The following is a 20,590-nucleotide window of genomic DNA, read 5'->3' as shown; positions in this document are numbered from 1 at the left end:
CAATATAGGAATCCCAGATTGCGTTCTTATGGAAACTTTCTATAATGGCCTGAACAGAGCGACGCAAGCAGTCGCAAACGCCTCAACAACTGGAGGTTTTATGGATAAGACATGTACCGAAGCCAAAGTTATCCTACATCGCATATCGCGAAATATGGATGATTAGGTTAACGATGGATATGGAGGCAGGAGCACGAAACGAAGGAAAACAAACAGCGCCATTGTACCAGTGGACACAATGACAACTCTGGCCACAGTCACCTCGCTTCTATAAACTATGGCCATAAACCAAGGAGCACTATCTCATAATGCAATGCAAGCCAACGCACTAACGCAAGTGGCAGTAATAAGTTGTATACAAAGTGGAGAGGCTCATTCAGTGGAAGCTTGCCCGTCAAATCAACAATCAGTATATTCGATCGACAATAACCCCTTCAGCAACACTTATAACCCAGGTTGGAGGAATCATCCCAGCTTTAATTGGGGAGGGAACACTGACCAGGGAAGCCAGAGGAATCTGCAGACCAATTATTCAGGAAATAGAGCAAATCCTCTAGGCTTTCATCCTCAAAGTTAAGGCCAGAATCAACCCTTACGTAGTTGCATGAAAGCAACACAGAGCTGCACCAGACGATGATTAACATACAACGTAACATCTTTGCCATTTGCCTGAATTAGAGGCAGTTAGCAGAATGCAACCACAAGTACTTTAACTTCTTAACCACATATTTACATGGCCCCGTGGTGCCTCCCCATCTACGATAGCCACTTTATTTTCAAGAGATGCCGCCTGGAGCTCTACAACCTCTACCCAATAATGAGCGCCTGCCTCAGATCTAAATTTGGGGGTGTACCACTTTCCCTACCTTTGTATTTTCTTTATTATCTTTTGAAATTTTTATGTTTGTTGCTATTACAATCTTCCGTACTTAGTCAATTTATAAATATTGAATGACTATCTTTCCTTATCCCTTGTGCTTGGCCTCTTTGTTTATCTCATCCTTTGTCAATTCAATGTTGTATTTCTTTTTTCTTCTTTTGCGCTGTTTATTTACGCTGCTATGATGAGTATTATGCGTAACCTTAACGCAATTTTTTTACACATCGCATGTTCTGCCTAACACTCAGACAATTCTTCGCAGTAGCTCAACTTTACCTTCTTTAGTACAAGACTCTGCTCAAACCTTCTTTTCAAAATTTTGACTAAGTGTTTTATCTCTTCTTTCCAAACAATGCAATGAGGACCTTGCAACCCTTAAAATTTGGGGGTAGGAAGGGTCTGAGCAAATGTGATCAAAATTAAAAAAAAAAAAGGAAAACCCAAATAAAACTCCGCTGTCCGCGTAAGGGAAAATCCCAACCTGATAAGAGTTAAGTTGTGAAAGGAACCTGCTCGTAATTGAATACTTCGCATGACACTCGTGCAGGTAAGCCAAAACATAGGTAGATTGCCAGGATCAACGCAACAAAAAAATAATAATAAAAAAAGAGAAGAGACAACTCCAATGTCCAGCTAAAGTAAAAACTTGGCCAAGGGACAAGAGTTGAAATTGAGTTTGGTATACAATCGAAGTTGGATGTTCGCATGAAACCCGTGAGAGCAAGCCAAACGAAGAGTGTAACCATGATCAACGATCTCTAGGATATGACGCAAACCAGGCTATGACATAAAAGGTGCATTCCATTTTTACAAGAAAGAGAAAACATCTTTTTGAAATAAGAAGGGAACTTTGAGCAAGAGGTTTGTCTAAAGTAAGACTAAGGTAGAACATTCTGAAGAAATGTTCAAAGGATATAAAGAACAAGTGATTTTAAGAAATTATGTAGAGGAATAGCACTCTGAGTAGCTGATCGGCGCAAGCATACTTCTAAATTTGGGGGTGTGATAACTTGTAGAAATACAAGTTATTTATATCGTCTTAATTAGAATATGCGGCAATAGGAAGAAAAAGTTTCGTCGAATGTAGTAAAATTGGCTTAGAAACGTGAAGCTTGTAAGAGTATCCCAAACACACCTGCTAACCACATTGCGAGGGCTAAAAGGATGTCCAAACCTTTGTTTTGTAGGTAGCAAATATCACCGCATGCGGTAATTGCTCATGGACAATAAGATCAATGAATTCTTGGGGATTTCTGAAATCATACAGCTTTTTCTAACGTACAGCCTAACAAATGGAACGTGGAGCAGACCGGACTTTCCCACCAGCCGTGAAAAGAAAAACTAACTTTTCAGAGTGGGACCACTGAGGCAAGAGGCGCTAAAATCTATAAATAGAAAACTTAGCACAAGTTGGAGGAGAGAAAGAAGACGAAGAGATGGGGGAGAATAACAAAAAGAAGTTCTGTGCAAGGAACATTCTTCTCGCAAGAACTCTCCTGAGAAAGAAGTTCACCACCTCATTCGTCCACTCAACCAACGCGCCAATAAGCAAGCAGCTCCGATCGGGATTCGCACCAAGACATTGACATGCAGTTGTCGACTGTTCTTACTTTCTGTTCATCGTTTTTTGTTATTTTCTGTCTATCATTCATATCTCTGTAACAAACGCTTTACCAATTAAGATCTCTACCATGTTCATCTTCATCTCTCTGTTCACCATTATGCATCCATCTTTCATTTCTTTCACCATGAGTCACTAAACTTCTAGGGTGTGGGAGAAGGATTAAGCAAGTGAGTCAATCCATGTTGAAGATGTCAGCTAAGTTTATTTAATGTATGCTCAATGACGTCTTCACCTACGAGAGTAGAAGTGAAGATGTTAATCCACCTCTTGAAAAAAGGTTGATAGAATACGTTAACTAAAGCAAGGAGTATTTCTAGAGATGGAAACAACCTTGCGTTTGGAAATATTCGTCCCTGATTATCATAGAAATATGGTGACATAGGCGATCACCGAGAGGTGTAAGCCAAGGGAAGACGAAACCTTAGTTGCATCCTTAACAAGATTGACAAACTCACGATAATCTTTTCCCCTAACCCGTTTCACCCTACGTTTTTATCCACAAGACTTGCCATCACATTCACTCATGCACACCTTGCACAATTTCAGCTTTATTTGTTACCTGTTTGTTCATTTATCATCGCATTTTACTCTCTAGCACTTCACAATCATAATTTGTTTACGATCGCACATATCATCTCATTGTCGCACAAACATCGCAAATCCCCGTGTTCGACCTTGGATCATTCTGAGAAACTCGCGGTGGAATTACACTTGGTTTCATCGCGAAAAAACTTGTGACGCGTATAACCCTATTTGAACACATCAATTGGTATTTTACAGCAAACTCTGTAACATCGCACATCATTTATCATCTATTAGCGCGATTAAGACATTGCATATCATTTTTGCGTTGGCATATTAAAAAGAACAGGAGGCATTTGCACAACATACTATCCCATTTGATCAACGTATTATTCCCTACATTGAACAAACAGGTTTTCTTGGGGTTGCACAAATTGGATTTATCCAACTTGATTGGCAGCTCATTACTACTCTAGTTAAACGTTGGAGACCAGAAACCCACAAATTTCATCTGCCTTGTGGGGAATGTATAATTATGCTGCAAGATGTTGCCATACAGTTTGGGTTAAGAGTGGACGAGCAACCATTGACAAGTTCACTACAATATGATTGGAAGAATGTTTGTAAAGAGTTCTTAGGCATTCTACCAGATGATCTGAAAGGCTCAAGATTGAGTATCCCCTGGTCGGTGTCCCAGTTTCCAGAATTACCTCCTAATGCCGACGATATTAGCGTACGTAAGTATGAACGAGCATACATTATGCAGCTTATTGGAGGATTTTTCTTCGCTGACAAGTCAAATACTCTAGTGCATCTCATGTTCCTCCCGCTACTGTTTGATTTCGGGCATGCTGGTATGTACTCGTGGGGTGATACATGTCTTGCATGGTTATATAGAGAACTTTGTCGGGCTACCAATGCACAAGTGTTGGAAATAGTAGGGCCACTGATACTACTACAGGTATGGGCTTATGATAGATTTCCAATTAGTGCCAGATATTATTTCATTTATATATTTATTTCGTTATCATTTTATGTAAGAATATAAATTAATTGTATTTTTTATAATTTTAGATAGACTGGTATATTAGCTGCCTCTAACAGTCAGCAAATATGTTGCTAGTATACCAAAAAATATTTGACAGGCTGATGCACAATTAGGTAACATATAAATGAATATTTAAACATTTTGGATATATACTTATCTTCCTTTTTTTGTCAGATTAATTGGACGCCATACACACAACAGATTTAGTCATCACTACCTGATTACTGTCGTGATGGTGAAGACATTTGGTTGACCGTTAGCCCTCTTATATGCTTCCATATAGTAGAGTGGCATCATTCAGATCGTGTGTTGAGACAGTTTGGTCTGCGACAAATGATACCTTCGTTGCCCTATATACCAACACTACACCAAATTGATTTGAGAGGTAAGCACGACCAAGACTGGCATCGAATCAACGCGAAATATATATCCTACTGGCATGGACGACATGATCATTGTGCACAAGGAGAAATAACAAATGGGCCAGCTGTATCAGATGACTACTTTTCCTGGTACGATTCAATCACGAGGCGTTTATCACATCTGATGACGCTTACTATTACTACATGGTAAGAGATTTAAAATCATATATTTTTCATATATATGATATGAATATTGTTTAATATTCATTTTTTTTCATCGTACAGAATAATTTTATCAGAGATGTACAACAATATTCGGTGCAACATAACTTACCAGAATTGGGTTCCATGTGTCACCAAACATTGATCAACATAGAAAGTATTATTCAACAAACAAGACGACTCAATGTTGCTGACATCAATCGAAGATGTATTCGTCATAGACGACAATGATCCTAAAGTCTTAATATTGTTGTACATTCTCGATTAAAAAAAATTAGTCAATCTATTTTTTTTTTTTTAAAAAAAAATCGTGGACCTGATCCACGAGTCTCCATGCGACCGGTCAACCAAGTTAGCCGACGTGGATTAAACGTTAATCGTGTACCCCGTACACGATTTCACTATCCTATTTTTGTCAATACTTTCCATTCTCACCTATTTTTTTTTAAAAAAAAAATTCATATATTCTATTTTTGTCAATAGTTTGAAAAAATACTATATTTTTTAACTTCATCTTTAGATTATTGTTACCGTTTATTTTATCTCAGAAGACAATGGTAATATATCTTTCAATTTTACCCATAAGCTATAACGTCAATTTTCATCATGTCGCAAATTTGAAAGAATGGGCTCCTGCCAGACACAGTCCCGGCGGCTGCCCCGCCGCACGCCGCTCTCACAGCTGCCGCATTTCAGCCTCTAACCGTCGCCGGCGGTGAGATCGTGTCCTCTCACACTCATCGCCGCTAGGTTTTGTTTTGTCAATAAATTCTGTTCTCCGGTGAAGAAGAAAATCAAATATATGGCGCTTGATCAGCATATGTTCGAAGCTTTAAACCCTTCTCGTTTCATATCATTCTCTTTTCCCAATCCATGTAAATCTCATTCTTCTCTCAGAATCGCGGTGCTCGATTCGCCGATCGAACCCACCGGTTCCCCTTCCGTGGCCGCCATGTTCGTTCCGCCGGGCCTTGAAACCGACTGGATTTTTTCCACGGAATCCGGACACTATCATCTTCTGTTCGATTCACCTGAAATTTCGCGCCTGATTCTAGTTGGAGATCAAGAACCGGTAACCGGTCATGATTCGTTTCTGGTCTACAATCGTCAGGATTCGGCTTCGACCTGGAGTCGACTGGTGGTGAGTTTACAGCCACTTTTTCTTGCTTTATTTCCCAAATCATGTTTCCAACATGGAATTCCTGAAGTCCCGATTCTTAGTTTCGTCGATAACGTGATATGTAGTGTAGTTTTAGAGAGAAGCATTGGTTCTTCCGTCGGTGAATTTCTGGTTGAGAATGTGGAAATCGAGCGAGAATCGTTGGAAACCAGGGAATTTAGGAGACGTTTGAGGTTCAAGAGGATGCCGAACTTGATTCAAACAGAAATTCGTATAATTCCTGAGGCTAATCTTAATCTAGATGCCATTGAAATTCAAAATATCGAGTTCAAACTAGATACTAGGGTTTTGGTTCATCCGTACTTACCTCCAATGGCGGCAAGCCTTTCATTGATTGCCTCCTCCATTGACGAACAGATTCAAACTGGTCATAGACCGAAAGCGCTGTGTGTTGGAGTTGGTGGTGGAGCTCTGCTTTCCTTCCTTGCAACCCATTTGGATTTTGAAGTTGTGGGTGTGGAAATGGACATGGAGGTTCTCAGAGCTGCACAACATTATTTTGGATTGGTAGAGAACAATTTTCTTCACATCTCCATTGGAGATGCCATTGAATTTCTTGAAAATGCTTCAAAGTCAAATAAGAAACAGAAGTGTGGATCCTTTGGTGTTCATATGTCTTCCGAGTATGATGTGATCATGGTTGATTTGGATTCAAGTGATGCTCGAAATGGCATGAGTTCGCCGCCATTGGAGTTTGTTGGAAGAGATGTTCTTCTGAGTGCTAGATCAGTTCTTTCTGAACATGGGATTCTTGTAATGAATGTGATTCCTCTTGACAAGTTGTTCTTTGAGACATTGGTAGATGAATTGAGATCAGTTTTTGATGATTTGTTCCAGATAAATGTTGATAATGGTGAAAACTTTGTTGTTATTGCTTCTATGTGTCCAATCAAGTCTTTTCCTAATGTTACAAAGAATGAGATGAACAGCTTTTCATCCAGATTGAGATTACTCCTCTCAGGAGCATACATGGACTCCATAAAAAGGATATGAATTTTCTTGAGAACTGAATCTTCTGAAGATGGTGTTTTGATCCCTGGATAATGGCTTTCAAACCTAGAGCTCATAAATGACTGCTGGCTTGAAGAAATGATTTTACTTGAGACCCAATTCATGGGTTCTTTCTCTCTCCTTTTCTTTTTTCTTGATCAAAGAGTTTTGGGTTTTTTTGTACGGACTACTGATGACCTTAATTTTGGATCTGCTCTAGGTTTTGAAAATAGTGAAGTATTGATTCCTTACCATTGTTAATATGCACTAAGAGCATGTTAGTCTTTCATATTTTCCCTTGCACACGAGGCTTCAAAGCAACAAGTGTGAGTGAGAGAGCAAGGAGGAGCAGCAACCTGAGGGAGTGAGGAAAGAAGAATCATAGCTTGTGAGAGCACTATTGTATTTATTGGTTGAACACGAGCGCAAGGGAGGAAGGGAGGAAGTACCCTAGTGTGAAAGACCTTAATTTCCCGCTCTTTAAAATTGCATGTAATATGGATAATTAACAAGCTCTTAGTCCGTTCTAACAATGACACAAGGTTGTACTTCATCATTTTCAAATCAAGGTTATCTGTACAAAAAGACCCAAAGAGTTTGTTATCTACACTTACATGAACCCAAATTTTGGTGAATTCAAAATTTTTTCAAGCCATCAGGTTTTGGGATAAAGTTTGGCATTTGGTTTATTTCAATATCTTGTGGGCTTCTGTGATTGTTGAGAACTGGGGCTCTCATATAACCCAATTTTTGGTTGTTGCACAGCTACTGTAGTTTCATTCTTAGTGAAATGAAAATGATCTTCTTTTATTCCCAAGCAGAGCTGATTGTATGAACAAAATCAATTTAAAATGTGTTTAGTATAGCTTCGTAAGTGATTTTGAAAGAATCATAAAATACACTCTATACTTTGCTTTTGAGGAGGCTAGAGAGTTTGTATTCTCTCCATTTTAATACCATTAAAATTATTGTCATTTGGGTTCTCATTTGTTTTGTTAGGCTTTTCAGATTGAAACCAAAGCAATATTCAATGTGAAAACAGAGTTGGTGGGCCAAATGAAAACTTCTAAAATGAAGATCCTTGAGATCTTGAGTATAAGACTTGTACACTAACATCCCACCAAAAAAGGGAAAAAAAAGGGTTAAAAATTTAAAAATTAGTATATTTTTGAGTGCCATGAGGATTTGGGAGTGTAAACTTACCTTTCTTCATTAAAAAAATAATTTATGTTGACATCTATTATAACCAAAGATGAAAAGAATATCTTATAACCATTTTGTTTTTATGATTTTTTTTTTTTTTTTTTGGTGGTTGTGTTTATCCATATTCAAACTTTCAGCTACATTAGTTCAAAATGTAAAAGGAACATGGATACTATGATCGAAAACTAAACTTGTTTTTCACGAGCTTAAAATTTGATGTTCGTTTGTTGGATTGTTAAACATCTTACGACTTACAACAATGTTTCAATACAAAACATTATAGGATCATACAATTTTCCTTTAGAATTTCCTACCCAATGTTATATAAAAGGAAGAGACTATAGTTGTCTTGTCCCTCGTCCAAAAAGTAAAACAAAACTAACTTTTCTTCTTAGTTTTCAACAGAAACAAATTCATTTTAAACATTATTCTCTTCAAGATTACGATCATCCATTTTAAACACAAGAAATTGAAAAATATATTTATACAACAATGATTATCAAAAGAGAACGTAAAGTTTCTAGCATAAGATTGTTGAGGATTGCTCCAGTCAAGGCCCAAAGTCCACGTCTTCACGGATGGGTGGGCCTAAACTCAAGGGGAATGGGAAGGAATGCACGTCTCAAAAGAGAAAAGTCGGAGCCTCGGATTCTGGGTCGACTAGCCGAACTAGTAAATATATATTAGTCGAGAAATAACCGAGTAGCACTCGATGAGGTGTCTTACAGCCTCAAACATTGTAAACTATCTTAACATCGCCAAAGTTAACACTAACCACAGACGATTTCAAAGGAAAGATATAAATATTCCCATTCAACATTCCCAAAGGGGAGGAGTAAGTAATTTCCAAACAAAAATCCTTATCTTCCTTCTTGCGTGCTTAATTGAACTATTCACTCATTGTACTAACTTAGACATCGAATTTTATGCAAGTCATTTCAAAAAGTAAGACCATACTAGGTGATGTGGGCTTGACTCAAGCCCATAAAGGTCTGCAATGACAATGAATACATGCGAGATTCAAACGTCAACAAAAATAATTGAACGGTTAAAAAACAGGAAAAATAATATTATTTCTTCCTTTACCCAAAGTGGAAAATGTCATTGGTCCTCAAATGAAGTCTCAAGTGGTTAGCTTTATTTACACATCTCTATTGTCTCTCTTTCCACCTTATTTTCTTTTCCCCCTCATTTTTTCTTTTTTGATTTCATTAAAGGGCAAAGGAAAAAAAAAAGTTTGAAGAGATAAGAACTAATGGCCTCCACATAAAAATCTAATGGTTAGCCTAACAATTACATGGCCACAGCTCAGCTTTGTAGGCTCTTCTACAATAAAAGACTAAACTATCAAAATCAAAGTTTGGATCTTTCCCAATCCAAGTTTCTGCCTTCCTTTAATTTGCAATCTAATTGGCCAACACAATGAGAATCTTTTGGTCTCCATCTTTCATATTCACACTCTCATTTTCATGAGTTATAAGATTAAAAAGAAAAACAATAATAAGCCTTGAAGTCACCTGACACCTCAAGGAAATAATGTCTTTGTTTTAATAATAATAATAATAATAAAAGGTAAGTTTCTTGCACAAGAGAGAGATATGAGTAAAGAGCAAACATAGTGTTGTTTGTGAACATAAAAGAGAGAGTGTTTCTTTGTCAATTTGATCGTAGTTTAATGGATAAATGCACTAATTATCATCTCAAAAGCCAAAGGTTTGAACCCTACTCTGCAATTGTAGGACTAAAGAAAAAAAAGAAAAAAGAAAAAAGAAAAAAGAAAGAAGCATTTTCCTAGTTGTTTTCTTTTCTATATTAGAGATACTCATCTAATTTGGAACGGACGATAAAGAGGTTTTCGACGTTGTTTGAGAATGGTGTTAAAAGATTGTTCAACATAAAACTCATCCTAACATTACCTTGGACTCCAATGTTTGAAAATTCTTGAAACTTTTAGGCTAAGTATTATCATTTTGTCCCTCATGAGTATAATGTATTAAGTTTTTTTCTAATTGAGTTCTACTTCACCTAAATGTTTAGTGAATGCATTAAGGATGTGATCCTAAAATACATTTTATTAGTTTAGTTGAAAACATAAGGTTTTAAATTAGGCTACAATACAAAAATAAAAAAAAAAATAAAAAAAAAATAACTCGTAAATATGTCATTTGTTTTTAAAAATACTCATATTATTTCAAAAGCTTCAATATTATTACACTTCATCTTTAAGAAAATGTTTCAAACTACCCTTTGAGTAGAAACCCATTATAGTTTCGGATGAAAATTGAGGCTTGAAACAAATGTGGTAAAACTAGAGACCTAGAATAGTGTAGTGGTGTTTGGGTTGAAATTTATGTTCTAAGTCAGTCTCTCACCATTTCATGTCCCAATTTTCATCTATCATTCTAATAAATTGAGATGTTTATGAAAGATCTAAGAGTACAACTTTAGAATAGAGGTACTTTTTAAACAAAGGACAACGTTAAAGAATATCTTTTTATAATTTAACCTATAAGTCGGGTGTCTCCACCCACAAAACAAAAACCTACCCACCTCACACAATCTAGCCTAGAATGGTTTGATACTTAAAGAAATAGACCCATTGAAAATGTTACTACATTGACAACTAATCACCTTATCAAAAGTGCCATTTTTTCCCCTAAAAAATTGGATCATCATTTTACATTGGACTTAATTGAAAAACTTCAAACACATACATTAGGGACAAAATTATACAATCAACCCAAAATTTAGAAAGGTTCAACCTTGAGGATGCATTTCCTTGAACCTTGCTCTAATGGGTATCTTTGATAATTTTCATACCAAAAAAACAAAATGATGAAGATATCTTGTTGTAGATATGATTTTGATCTCAACACCACATTGTACACATTGCTCAATATTACCATTTCCTTGGAAGCCTATCATTAAGCAAAGTTGGAAAATTATGAATCCTACATGAGTGGGTCACTAAGGGGATTTTTCATGATTGTTTTTTAACACTTAAAACCAAGAAATGAAAGAGAACTATTTGTTTTCAGCCACATGTGTAGTGTGTACATAGCTGAAAGATGCTTTCTTTTAGTCTTTCTTATCCTAATGCAACCAATACCAATAAAAATTCAATATTTCCAAAGGTTTTTTTTCCATCCACATATAATAGAGTGTGAAGAAAAGAAACATAGTCCACAAAATCACTTTCTTTGTGGGGTTTCACAAAGTTTTGGCCAAGCAAATTGCTTAACAGAGGAAGAGATATAGTTCAGCTTTAGGGAGAGATTGAGAGAGTTCCACTTGTTCTTTTGCCTTTTTGTTGGTCTATCAAAAAAGGAAAAAAAAGCAGAAAATGGAAGCAAAAAGTAAGATATTTTAGTCATTTATATCTCTCAAAATTCTTAGTATAGACTTTGAAGAAGATGTTTTAGAGCTACAATAATCACTTGAAATTAGAGACTAGCTAAAATATTAGGCCCTTTTGGTATTTAAGTCTATTTTCTCTCATAGGCTTATAGTAGTTTGTATCTTTGTTATGTACGAGAGTTGAATTCTTGACTAAATTCTAAAAATAAAAACTAGTTCTTAAAAACTATTTTTCTTAGTTTTTTGGATTGGTTTTATAAAACATGGGTAAAAAGTAGATAACGAAGCAAGAGAGTTAGAGGTGAAGAGGGTGTTTGTAGGCTTGATTTTCAAAATCTAAAAAATCAAAAACCAAATGGTTACCAAAGAAAGCCTTAAAGCTTGGATCAAGACAAGTTTAGTTCACAGTTATTGGTCCCCAAACAAATATCAGAAAGATTTTAGCACTTTGAAGATATTTTCTCTCTAAAATGAATCAGATTTTGCAGCTATTTTTTTCAGGTGTGAAACAGAATCTTGAAGAAACAAATTAAACCAAGATTACACCCTTTTGAGATTTCTTAGATATGTAACTTGCAAAAGTGAAAAGGGAAATGTAGAACATTTTTTGGACACGGTTTTGTTATTTAGAATGGTTTGGTGCTTGCCTTTGGATTGTTATTGATTAGATATGATTGAAATGAAGAATGCATATTGCTAATGAATTGGGTTGATTGGGAATGGACTGGTTAAGCATTGTATTAGGATGTCTGGTCTTGACTCGGGATTTTGAGTTCTACAATTGGAATAAAATGAAAGTAAAAGTTGCGTCATTTCGAAAATGAAGTTGAAAAGGTAAAGCCAACAAGTTTTGATTTTATGTACTTTTTCCTTCTGAATGTGAGCCCACAGGCTTTGTTGTCAGCTTCAAAATTGAAAAGTGTACAAACTTTTTGAGAGATCTTTGTTCATAAATATGCAGCTTCTTGATACATTTCTATACCTTCTCTTATTTTTTCCAAGATATTCTAAGAAAAAATGCCTTTAACATTACGTTCTTCGACATCGTTCATCAATCTGAAAGATACCAAGATCATAAAGGCTCCCCTTGTTGAAGATCTCCATGGCATCATCTCATTCAAGCAAGCGAAGCCACCGAGCCGTCTTCGAATAAGAAGCTCCCTACAGGAGACTAAGATGGAAAGAGGGAGTGAAAAGTTGGAGAAACTTCACTCTCTCTCTATGAATCATCACACAAATGACTTGAGAGTTCCTGTGTTTGTTATGCTTCCACTTGACACGGTTACTCTTGGAGGAAGTCTGAACAAACCTCGCGCGATGAATGCAAGTTTAATGGCGTTGAAGAGTGCAGGTGTGGAAGGAGTTATGGTGGATGCTTGGTGGGGATTGGTAGAGAAAGATGGACCTATGAAATACAATTGGGAAGGCTATGCTGAGCTTGTGCAGATGGTTCAAAAGCATGGCTTGAAGCTCCAAGTAGTTATGTCTTTTCATCAGTGTGGAGGGAATGTTGGAGATTCTTGCAGGTAAAGATAATCCAACCAAGCTTTTCGGATTCTCGCTTTTAACCACTTTTCTCAGTTGTATACAGTTCCTAATCCTTCTCCACTTTGTGAAATTCGGTTAACCTTCTCTCTTTCATCTTTCAGCATTCCTTTACCACCATGGGTGCTTGAAGAAATAAGCAAGAACCCGGATCTCGTTTACACTGACAGATCAGGCAGGAGGAATCCGGAATACATCTCATTGGGCTGTGATTCTTTACCTGTTCTTAGAGGAAGAACACCAATCCAAGTTTATGCTGATTACATGAGGAGTTTTCGGGACCGATTTAGAGACTACTTGGGAGAAGTTATCATGGTATGGATCTATAATTCATTTAGTTCTCTTAATCCTTTATCTTCTTAGCCGCGCCGAACACCTTAATCCTCCTGCAACATGATAGCTTAGCTTAGTTATATCTGTTGGAAATGATATAGCTTCAGAAACCGAGCACGACTCGGTCACATAGTTAGAATTTAAGTCGTCTTTAGAACGCGTTTGAAGTACATTTGCATTTGCAGGAAGTCCAAGTTGGGGCTGGTCCATGTGGGGAACTCAGATATCCATCTTATCCAGAGAGCAATGGGACTTGGAGATTTCCAGGAATTGGGGAATTCCAATGTTATGACAAGGTAATGCATGATAGACTCAATATACTTCTTGTTTCGTAATAATCTTGAACTTCTCTTCGGAAGAAAACCGTAACAGGATAATCCTGCTACAGCAATATCAAACTAGGGGATGTTCAGCAACTTGATTTACACAATTGTAAATGTTAAATGTTATTATCCAACCATTCATAACTTGTGGTTCAATCTTTGAATAGTCTATTAGTGAGAACAAGATGAGGAGAAACAGTGGATAACAACTTTTAGAGAAGTAGTTAGTTCTGAGAAATGGAAAACGGTTTTTGAGAATGATTTTTCTACCGGTTAATCGGTTTCGAATTTGACGAAGTATGATGTGATTTCTGCGTTCAACAGTACATGAGAGCTTCCCTTGAGGCAGCAGCAGAGGCCATTGGAAAAAGAGACTGGGGAAGCAGTGGAGGACCTCATGATTCTGGTCAATACAACCAATTCCCTGAAGATACTGGCTTCTTCAAAAAGGAAGGAACATGGAAAACGGAATATGGTGAATTCTTCCTCGCGTGGTACTCGAGCAAGCTATTACAGCACGGTGATAGAATACTAGCAGCTGCAAAGGGAATTTTCCATGGAACTGGTGCAAAACTATCAGCAAAAGTAGCTGGAATTCACTGGCATTACAATACTCGATCCCATGCTGCCGAGTTAACCGCCGGGTACTACAACACTCGAAACCGAGACGGTTACTCGCCTATTGCGAAGATGTTGGCTAAACATGGAGTTGTATTCAACTTCACCTGTATGGAAATGAGAGATGGACAGCAGCCTGGCTATGCAAATTGCTCACCAGAAGGATTGGTTAGACAAGTGAAAATGGCTACAAGGGATGCAAAGGCTGAACTTGCTGGTGAAAATGCATTGGAAAGGTATGATGGAGCAGCTTATGAGCAAATTTTAGCCACAAGTAGGTCAGAATCTGGAAATGGTTTGGCAGCATTCACTTATTTGAGAATGAACAAGAACCTTTTTGAACCCAACAATTGGAGAAACTTGGTCGAGTTCGTAAAGAGTATGTCGGAAGGTGGTCGAAACCGGAAACTTCCAGAGTCCGACTGCTGTGGCAGTGATCTTCATGTTGGATTCATCAAGGAGAAGAAGATCAAGGAGGTTGCTGTGATGTAGAAATGAAAACAAGCACATAGTTATGATAGTGTGATAGTTAAAAAAAAGGGAGAAAAAGAAAAAGAGAATAGAAAAGCCATAAACTTACTGTCAAAACTCTTATAATCTTTTTACCCTCATACTTTTATTTGTGATGAGGTAATCTTTATACTTCCAAAATTGTAATTATTGAGTCCCTCAGAAAAAAAGTTGGATCAAGAAGGGATCTATGTATAAATATAGGTAAGTGAATGAAGTGGACAAACCTTCTAAGATCCAAAATCATATGTAGTTCAATTATATACATATTCATAAGTTGTAAATTACAATGAACTTCATTAGTTCAATTATAGTCCAACATTTCTTGGTACGGAAGGATTGGATTAGTGTAATCTAATCATCAAATAGGCTCAATCTAAGCTCAAGTCTAATAAGATTATGAAAGGGGCTCCTAGTGGAATACAAATTTTGAGCAATTTGGCTGTGCTAATCACATATAGGGAAGGACTTTGGGGAAGATCTTTGGAAGGTTCCTAAAGGGAGATTTTCAAGAGCATTCCAAGCAATTCTTGCTTCAAAGACTTGTCAATTTTCCCTTTCAACATTCTTATAAGAAAGGTATTGTAAAGAAACTTCTTGAAGAGTAATTTTAAACTTTAGTAAACCTTACTAAGTTCATTCAAACTATTTGTAACCTTCTAGGATATTCCATTAGTCCAATCTTTTGTAGGAATTACTCGTGATAACGAACTTGTAAAATGTAAATATAATTATTATAAAGAGATTTGTTGTTCCTGGTCCTATTTCACCTACTTGAACAAGTAAAAATATAAGAGAAATGGCAAATACTAATTTTGCCACCATTGTGTAGTATAATGGAAGAAGATTCTTTCTTTGAAGTGTAACTTATCATATTTGTTACTAATTTGACTCTCTGGGCATGGCCCCGTGAATATAGCAACGTTAAAAATTTTGTTCGCTCCTCTCTTACATTTTCATTTGTTTTTGTCACACTAAAGCATAACAGAGAATCGAGACAAGAGAGTATGAATTGCAAGAATGATATATTATATGGTACGTAGACCAGATTTATAACACCTTCTCAAAGATCTATTCTTGATTCCAAACACACAGTAACAAGAAGAAAATAAGAAGGAAAAACAATTGTATAGCTTCTCTGTGAATTGGACAAGATTTACATGATCAAACCTTTCCAAGACAATGTGCTAAAAAAAGATGAACTTTTGGGGATTGCAGAAGGTCAAAACTTTCATACTTCATCCTGAAGAGTGTGATACTTCAGTCAGTAACCAAAGTGAAGTTATTCCAAAGATCAAACCTTTCCTCGTCTTTTAACCATGACATGCTTTTGATCAACAAATCTTGGAGATAACAGGACGCCAGGAGACTGTTTTTGACTACTACTACTACTAGAGCCCGTTTTCTCTTCCGACATTAGTAGCGCTTTCTGTAAGCTTTCAACTACTTCTGTCATTGTTGGCCGACTCATCGCATTCTTGTTTAGGCACCGGTCTGCCAACATTGCAACTTCCCGGGCGGAAGACAAGGAATACTGGTTTCTGAGTCGAGGATCAATTAACATGGTGAACATACTACTGTCAACTGGAAATTGTCTCACCCAATGTAGAAGTTTCTGCTCTCCCATGGGGCGGTTTCTATCCAATGCTCGTCTGCCCGTGAGGAGTTCATACAGAACCACGCCAAAACTCCATACATCGCATTGGGTCTTTAGACGACCCGTTTCAACATATTCAGGAGCAGCATATCCCTGTGTTCCAACCACCTGACAAACAAAGAAACTGCCATTTGAGATTTGATTATACAATACAGGTGCAAGTGTAACGTAAGCATAAAAAAGGCACAATCCAGCGAAAGAGACATCTAATTCACATCCCATTGCCATGATATATTTTGTATGAGATACATAATGTACAAACTAGGAGCAACTAAGCTACTATACGTACCGCTGTAGAAACGTGTGAATGATCACCACTTGGTCCTTCTCTAGCAAGACCAAAGTCTGAGAGTTTAGGCTTGAAGTTCTCGTCCAATAGTACGTTCGAAGATTTGAAATCCCGATATATCACCTACACAATTACATAAGCAAAAAATGATCTCAACAAATTTATATATCCTAAAAAATAAATTTTTTAAAAAAAGTGTATCCTCGACCTGTCCTTGTCCTAGTCTTTTTAAATTGGTATGCCGTATCTATGACTGTGTCCGTGCTTCTTAGTCTAATGGTACGGGTACTTTTTAGCCTTTTTATACATATATATATAATTTAAGAGTAATTTTGAAACTTTTAAAAGTTCAAAGGTATTTTTTAAGCATAGACACAAATACACATACGATAAGATACAATGATAAGTCAATTTCTAGAAAATTAAGATACAACTATGTTAAGGATAAGTATTTTTTTTTTTCCTTTTTTTTTTCAAAATAATGATAATGGCCAATTAGTGTTATAATACTAATTTTAAGTTATATTAAAGTAGAATTAAAAAGAGGGTGAAAATTGGAGGGAAAAAACAAAAAATAAAAAGAGTAGTGACGACGGCGAGGCTGAGTGGTGGTTGGACGATAGGTGACGGGTGTAGGGCAGACAACGATGAAGAATAAAAGATGAAGATTGAAGAATAAAGCTGAAGATGAAGGGGGGAGGGTGCCGTGAATCGTGATTAAGAGAGAAGAATGAAGGTCTAATTGCCTTTAGGGTTCTTTCTTTTACTCTTTTTTTTTCCTATTTCATTTGTTCAGGGTTGCCAAATTTAATCGGCCTTTTAAATAAAATAGGTTGTGGGCTGAGGTTTTAAGTGACTAGGCTTAAATTTGGGGAAAAAATGACCCACGTGTCCCCTTCACATATCTCGAAAGAAACACATGCATCTGAAAACTTAAAACGGATACTTCTAGTCACGTACTTGATACTGATTCCCTGCACAATTAGAAGTGCCTAGGTCCCAAGTATCTTTTTAAACAAAGTACAAAGTTTTGGGATATTTTTCATAATTTAGCCATAATAATGTTATGAACATGTTATTCATGTCAATTGGTTGGTTTGTTCATTTATTTAATTTTTTGTAAGCACCTTGGCTTCGAGGGAGGATCTCAAATTCCTCTTTTGTACCTCTTATGGGTGGTCATAGAATGGTTTCCTATAGAAATGGCACCTTAATTATAATATCTGAGTCATTATTAGATAATATATTTGGTTTTCACTTTTCTACCATGGTTTACTGACTGTTTCGTATGTTTAGAGTTCTTCACCTTTTAAGCTGCATTTTTTAAAATCATATCAAAATTTCAAAACAAAAACAAAAATTTGAAAGCTAAAAGGAAAAAAAGTTCATATACAAACATAATTTCTTCAAAATAACAAACCAAAAACAAAAAACACTCTCAAACAGGGCTCTAAGTTCTCTGAACTAGGGGTTAAAATTCCTTTAATTAGGATTCTAAATAAATTGTCCAATTCAATCTGAATGTGGATTATAAATGTAATGAGATGCTCAAGGATTTGGTTCTTGTTGTCCACTAACCAAAACTATATTACCTAGTTTACTAACACATGACAGGAACTTCAGTTCCAACGCCGTAAGTAAGCCAGCAAGAAATTTTACCAACACACTTTTTAAGCTCAAAAGTTCCGAGACCAACCGAAATTTGAAATTAATGATATGGTCAACTAACAAAAACCAATGCACCTAAATTTCTGTACCTGAGCTTCTAATCCTCCATGTAGGTAAGCCAAGCCCTGAGCTGCACCAATGATAATCTCTAATCTTTGCTTCCATGGCAGAGTTGGTGACATTCTTAGAAAAAGATGGTGTTCCAGGCTCCTGTTTGGGAGGAACTCATAGACTAAAAGCCTCTGAATCCCTCTCTCACCATTTTCAGCCGCGTAACCCAGAAGTTTAACTAGATTTGGATGACTAACTACACTAAGAAATTGAACTTCTGCAAGCCATTCTTTATGACCCTACACAACAGAAGAACTCAATTATAAGAAACGCTACTAAACAAATAGACAGTGCAAAGTTCAACTCATGTTGTTTAGAAATAATCTAATTACCTTTTAGATCATATTATAAAATTTAATGGTCATTTTTTAATAGAAACAATGGCTTTTATTGAGAAAGAAAAAAAAATGAAAGAATATAAAGGCATATAAAAAGCCAAGCCCACAAGACCACAAATATGTTAAATAAAATCTGTTTGGATGGTACATTTTCCAGAGTTGTTTTCAATTGTTTTTACAATGGCCCTTGATTTGAGAAGAACATTCCAATATTCTAAAGGATAAAATTAAGAACAAAAATACGGCCCATAAGCGATATGTATAAATCAAGAGACACTAATTTGACACCTAAATGTACTAAATAAATATCAACCAAACAACAAAGACTAGCACAAATCCAGGAATGCATCTAACATAAGATGAAAGAGAAAGTCAGCTAGCTTTCAGTTTCATTATTTAGATTAATATGTTGCTTATAGAATATTCTATATTCTATACAAGCAGATGATTAGAATATTGATAAACATTATTATATCATTAATGACATTGCTTATAAAATATTGAATCCCCAGGTCCACTCCAAAGCATTCAGACAAAAGAAATGTATCAAGGGAATTTAGAATGATATGAGAGAGAAATAACTGAGAAAGAAGGCAATACCTGCAAGCTATGCTGGTTGAGTTTTTTAATGGCAACCACAACAGGTTCACCATTGGCAGTTGTGGGCTTAATTCTTCCTTTGTATACAGACCCAAAACCACCCTCCCCAATCTTCAACATCCTGCTGAAGCCATTTGTTGCATCAACAAGCTCCTGGATAGAGAAAACCCTCAAATTGTGCTCCTTCTCTTTGTACAATTCAGGAATACTCCTTGAAGGTAATGAATTGGATGGTCTGAAACCATTTTTCTTGGCTGATTTGTCTGATTTTTCTCCTTGGTTCAACTCTGGAGCGGATTTTGATATCCCTTTGGACTTGGATTTTCCCTTGGGATTAAAGAAACACTTCATCTTTCAAAAGCCAGAGGATAAAAAATGAAATGAAAAAACACTCTTCCAGAAGCCAATTCTTATGGTCAAAAGTAAGAAAGTCACAAATTCAACGAGAAACAAAAAATTCAATGGACCCTGGAGAGGGGAAAAACAAACACACACAAGGGATTTCAAAATTGCAAGAAAGAACTAGAACCCCATGAGAGAAAAACCCACAAACCCAGAAGACAGAGTAGAGCAAGAAAAGCAATTATATAGAGAAGAAGGCAAAACAGAGGAACCCAACACACCCAACAGACATTTGAGCAACAGGATGTGAACAAATAAAGAAAACCCAGATGGATTCAAGACCTAAAAAAGAGAATAAAAGTGAAGTAGTAGAAATTTGGAAACGAGATCGAAAAGGGATTGCTAGAAAAGGCGAAACCCTCGTGCAAATAAGTGGCAAACAGAAGAAAATAGGACGGAAACGATGGTAAAGATGATTAAAATACAAGGCATAAAAGCAAGTATCGTGTATGAAAAGGAAAAGGGGGGAGAAAGGGACAGAAGTAAAATACCAGAATTTCCACAAAGGCAAAGACCGAAGAGAAGACCTTTCAAATGTGGGATCAATCAAATAAGGTTTGCAATCATCATAACGTCACATTAACGCGGTGGGTTTGTTCATATATGCCAAAACATTGCGACTGAAATTTGAACGCGCCCATTCTTTTTTGTTTAATACGTCAAACTGTAAGGCTAAGACGTAAGAACAAAGAAAGACGCTTATATCTGGCTTAATTTCTTACTCATTTCAAACGAGGGGATTTGGATTTGGGGTTTTATAACTTTGGAGTCCATTTCCGGTGTTACTATAGATTTTAAATATTTAGAT

General features: G+C 36.5%; 3 protein-coding genes across 3 annotated transcripts; 2 read left to right on the top strand and 1 right to left on the bottom strand.

Annotated features, from left to right (window-relative positions):
- Positions 1-5,229: 5,229 nt before the first annotated feature.
- LOC120092020 (eEF1A lysine and N-terminal methyltransferase) lies at positions 5,230-7,089 on the top strand. The gene has a single exon (XM_039050211.1). It carries the CDS (start codon positions 5,461-5,463, stop codon positions 6,829-6,831), a length of 1,371 nt encoding a protein of 456 aa, XP_038906139.1. The 5' UTR covers positions 5,230-5,460; the 3' UTR covers positions 6,832-7,089.
- Positions 7,090-12,357: 5,268 nt separating this feature from the next.
- LOC120090307 (beta-amylase 3, chloroplastic) lies at positions 12,358-15,025 on the top strand. Its single transcript, XM_039047882.1, has 4 exons — positions 12,358-12,914; positions 13,038-13,248; positions 13,452-13,562; positions 13,914-15,025. Exons 1-4 carry the CDS (start codon positions 12,406-12,408, stop codon positions 14,697-14,699), a joined length of 1,617 nt encoding a protein of 538 aa, XP_038903810.1. The 5' UTR covers positions 12,358-12,405; the 3' UTR covers positions 14,700-15,025.
- A 700-nt stretch (positions 15,026-15,725) lies between these two features.
- On the bottom strand, positions 15,726-20,206 carry LOC120090308 (probable serine/threonine-protein kinase PBL19). The gene is made up of 4 exons (XM_039047884.1): positions 19,381-20,206; positions 18,421-18,681; positions 16,664-16,786; positions 15,726-16,482 (listed from the first exon to the last, which is right to left on the bottom strand). The coding sequence occupies exons 1-4, from the start codon at positions 19,729-19,731 to the stop codon at positions 16,012-16,014; spliced, it is 1,206 nt and encodes a 401-aa protein (XP_038903812.1). The 5' UTR covers positions 19,732-20,206; the 3' UTR covers positions 15,726-16,011.
- Between the last annotated feature and the right edge of the window lie 384 nt (positions 20,207-20,590).

The sequence above is a fragment of the Benincasa hispida genome, chromosome 11 (assembly GCF_009727055.1).
Source record: "Benincasa hispida cultivar B227 chromosome 11, ASM972705v1, whole genome shotgun sequence".
In the NCBI taxonomy this organism is placed as follows: Eukaryota; Viridiplantae; Streptophyta; class Magnoliopsida; order Cucurbitales; family Cucurbitaceae; genus Benincasa; species Benincasa hispida.
Note: the sequence above shows the minus strand (reverse complement) of the source record. Positions and strands in the feature narration are given on the sequence as shown.

Excerpts from the sequence above, each read along its gene's own strand:
- LOC120092020 (XM_039050211.1), top strand. The coding sequence starts at position 5,461 with ATGGCGCTTGATCAGCATATGTTCGAAGCTTTAAACCCTTCTCGTTTC.
- LOC120090307 (XM_039047882.1), top strand. The coding sequence starts at position 12,406 with ATGCCTTTAACATTACGTTCTTCGACATCGTTCATCAATCTGAAAGAT. Across the intron at positions 13,249-13,451 it reads ACTTGGGAGAAGTTATCATG|GAAGTCCAAGTTGGGGCTGG; the intron begins GTATGGATCTAT and ends TTGCATTTGCAG. Across the intron at positions 13,563-13,913 it reads AATTCCAATGTTATGACAAG|TACATGAGAGCTTCCCTTGA; the intron begins GTAATGCATGAT and ends TGCGTTCAACAG.
- LOC120090308 (XM_039047884.1), bottom strand. The coding sequence starts at position 19,731 with ATGAAGTGTTTCTTTAATCCCAAGGGAAAATCCAAGTCCAAAGGGATA. Across the intron at positions 18,682-19,380 it reads TCAACCAGCATAGCTTGCAG|GGTCATAAAGAATGGCTTGC; the intron begins GTATTGCCTTCT and ends TCTGTTGTGTAG. Across the intron at positions 16,483-16,663 it reads ATTCACACGTTTCTACAGCG|GTGGTTGGAACACAGGGATA; the intron begins GTACGTATAGTA and ends TTTGTTTGTCAG.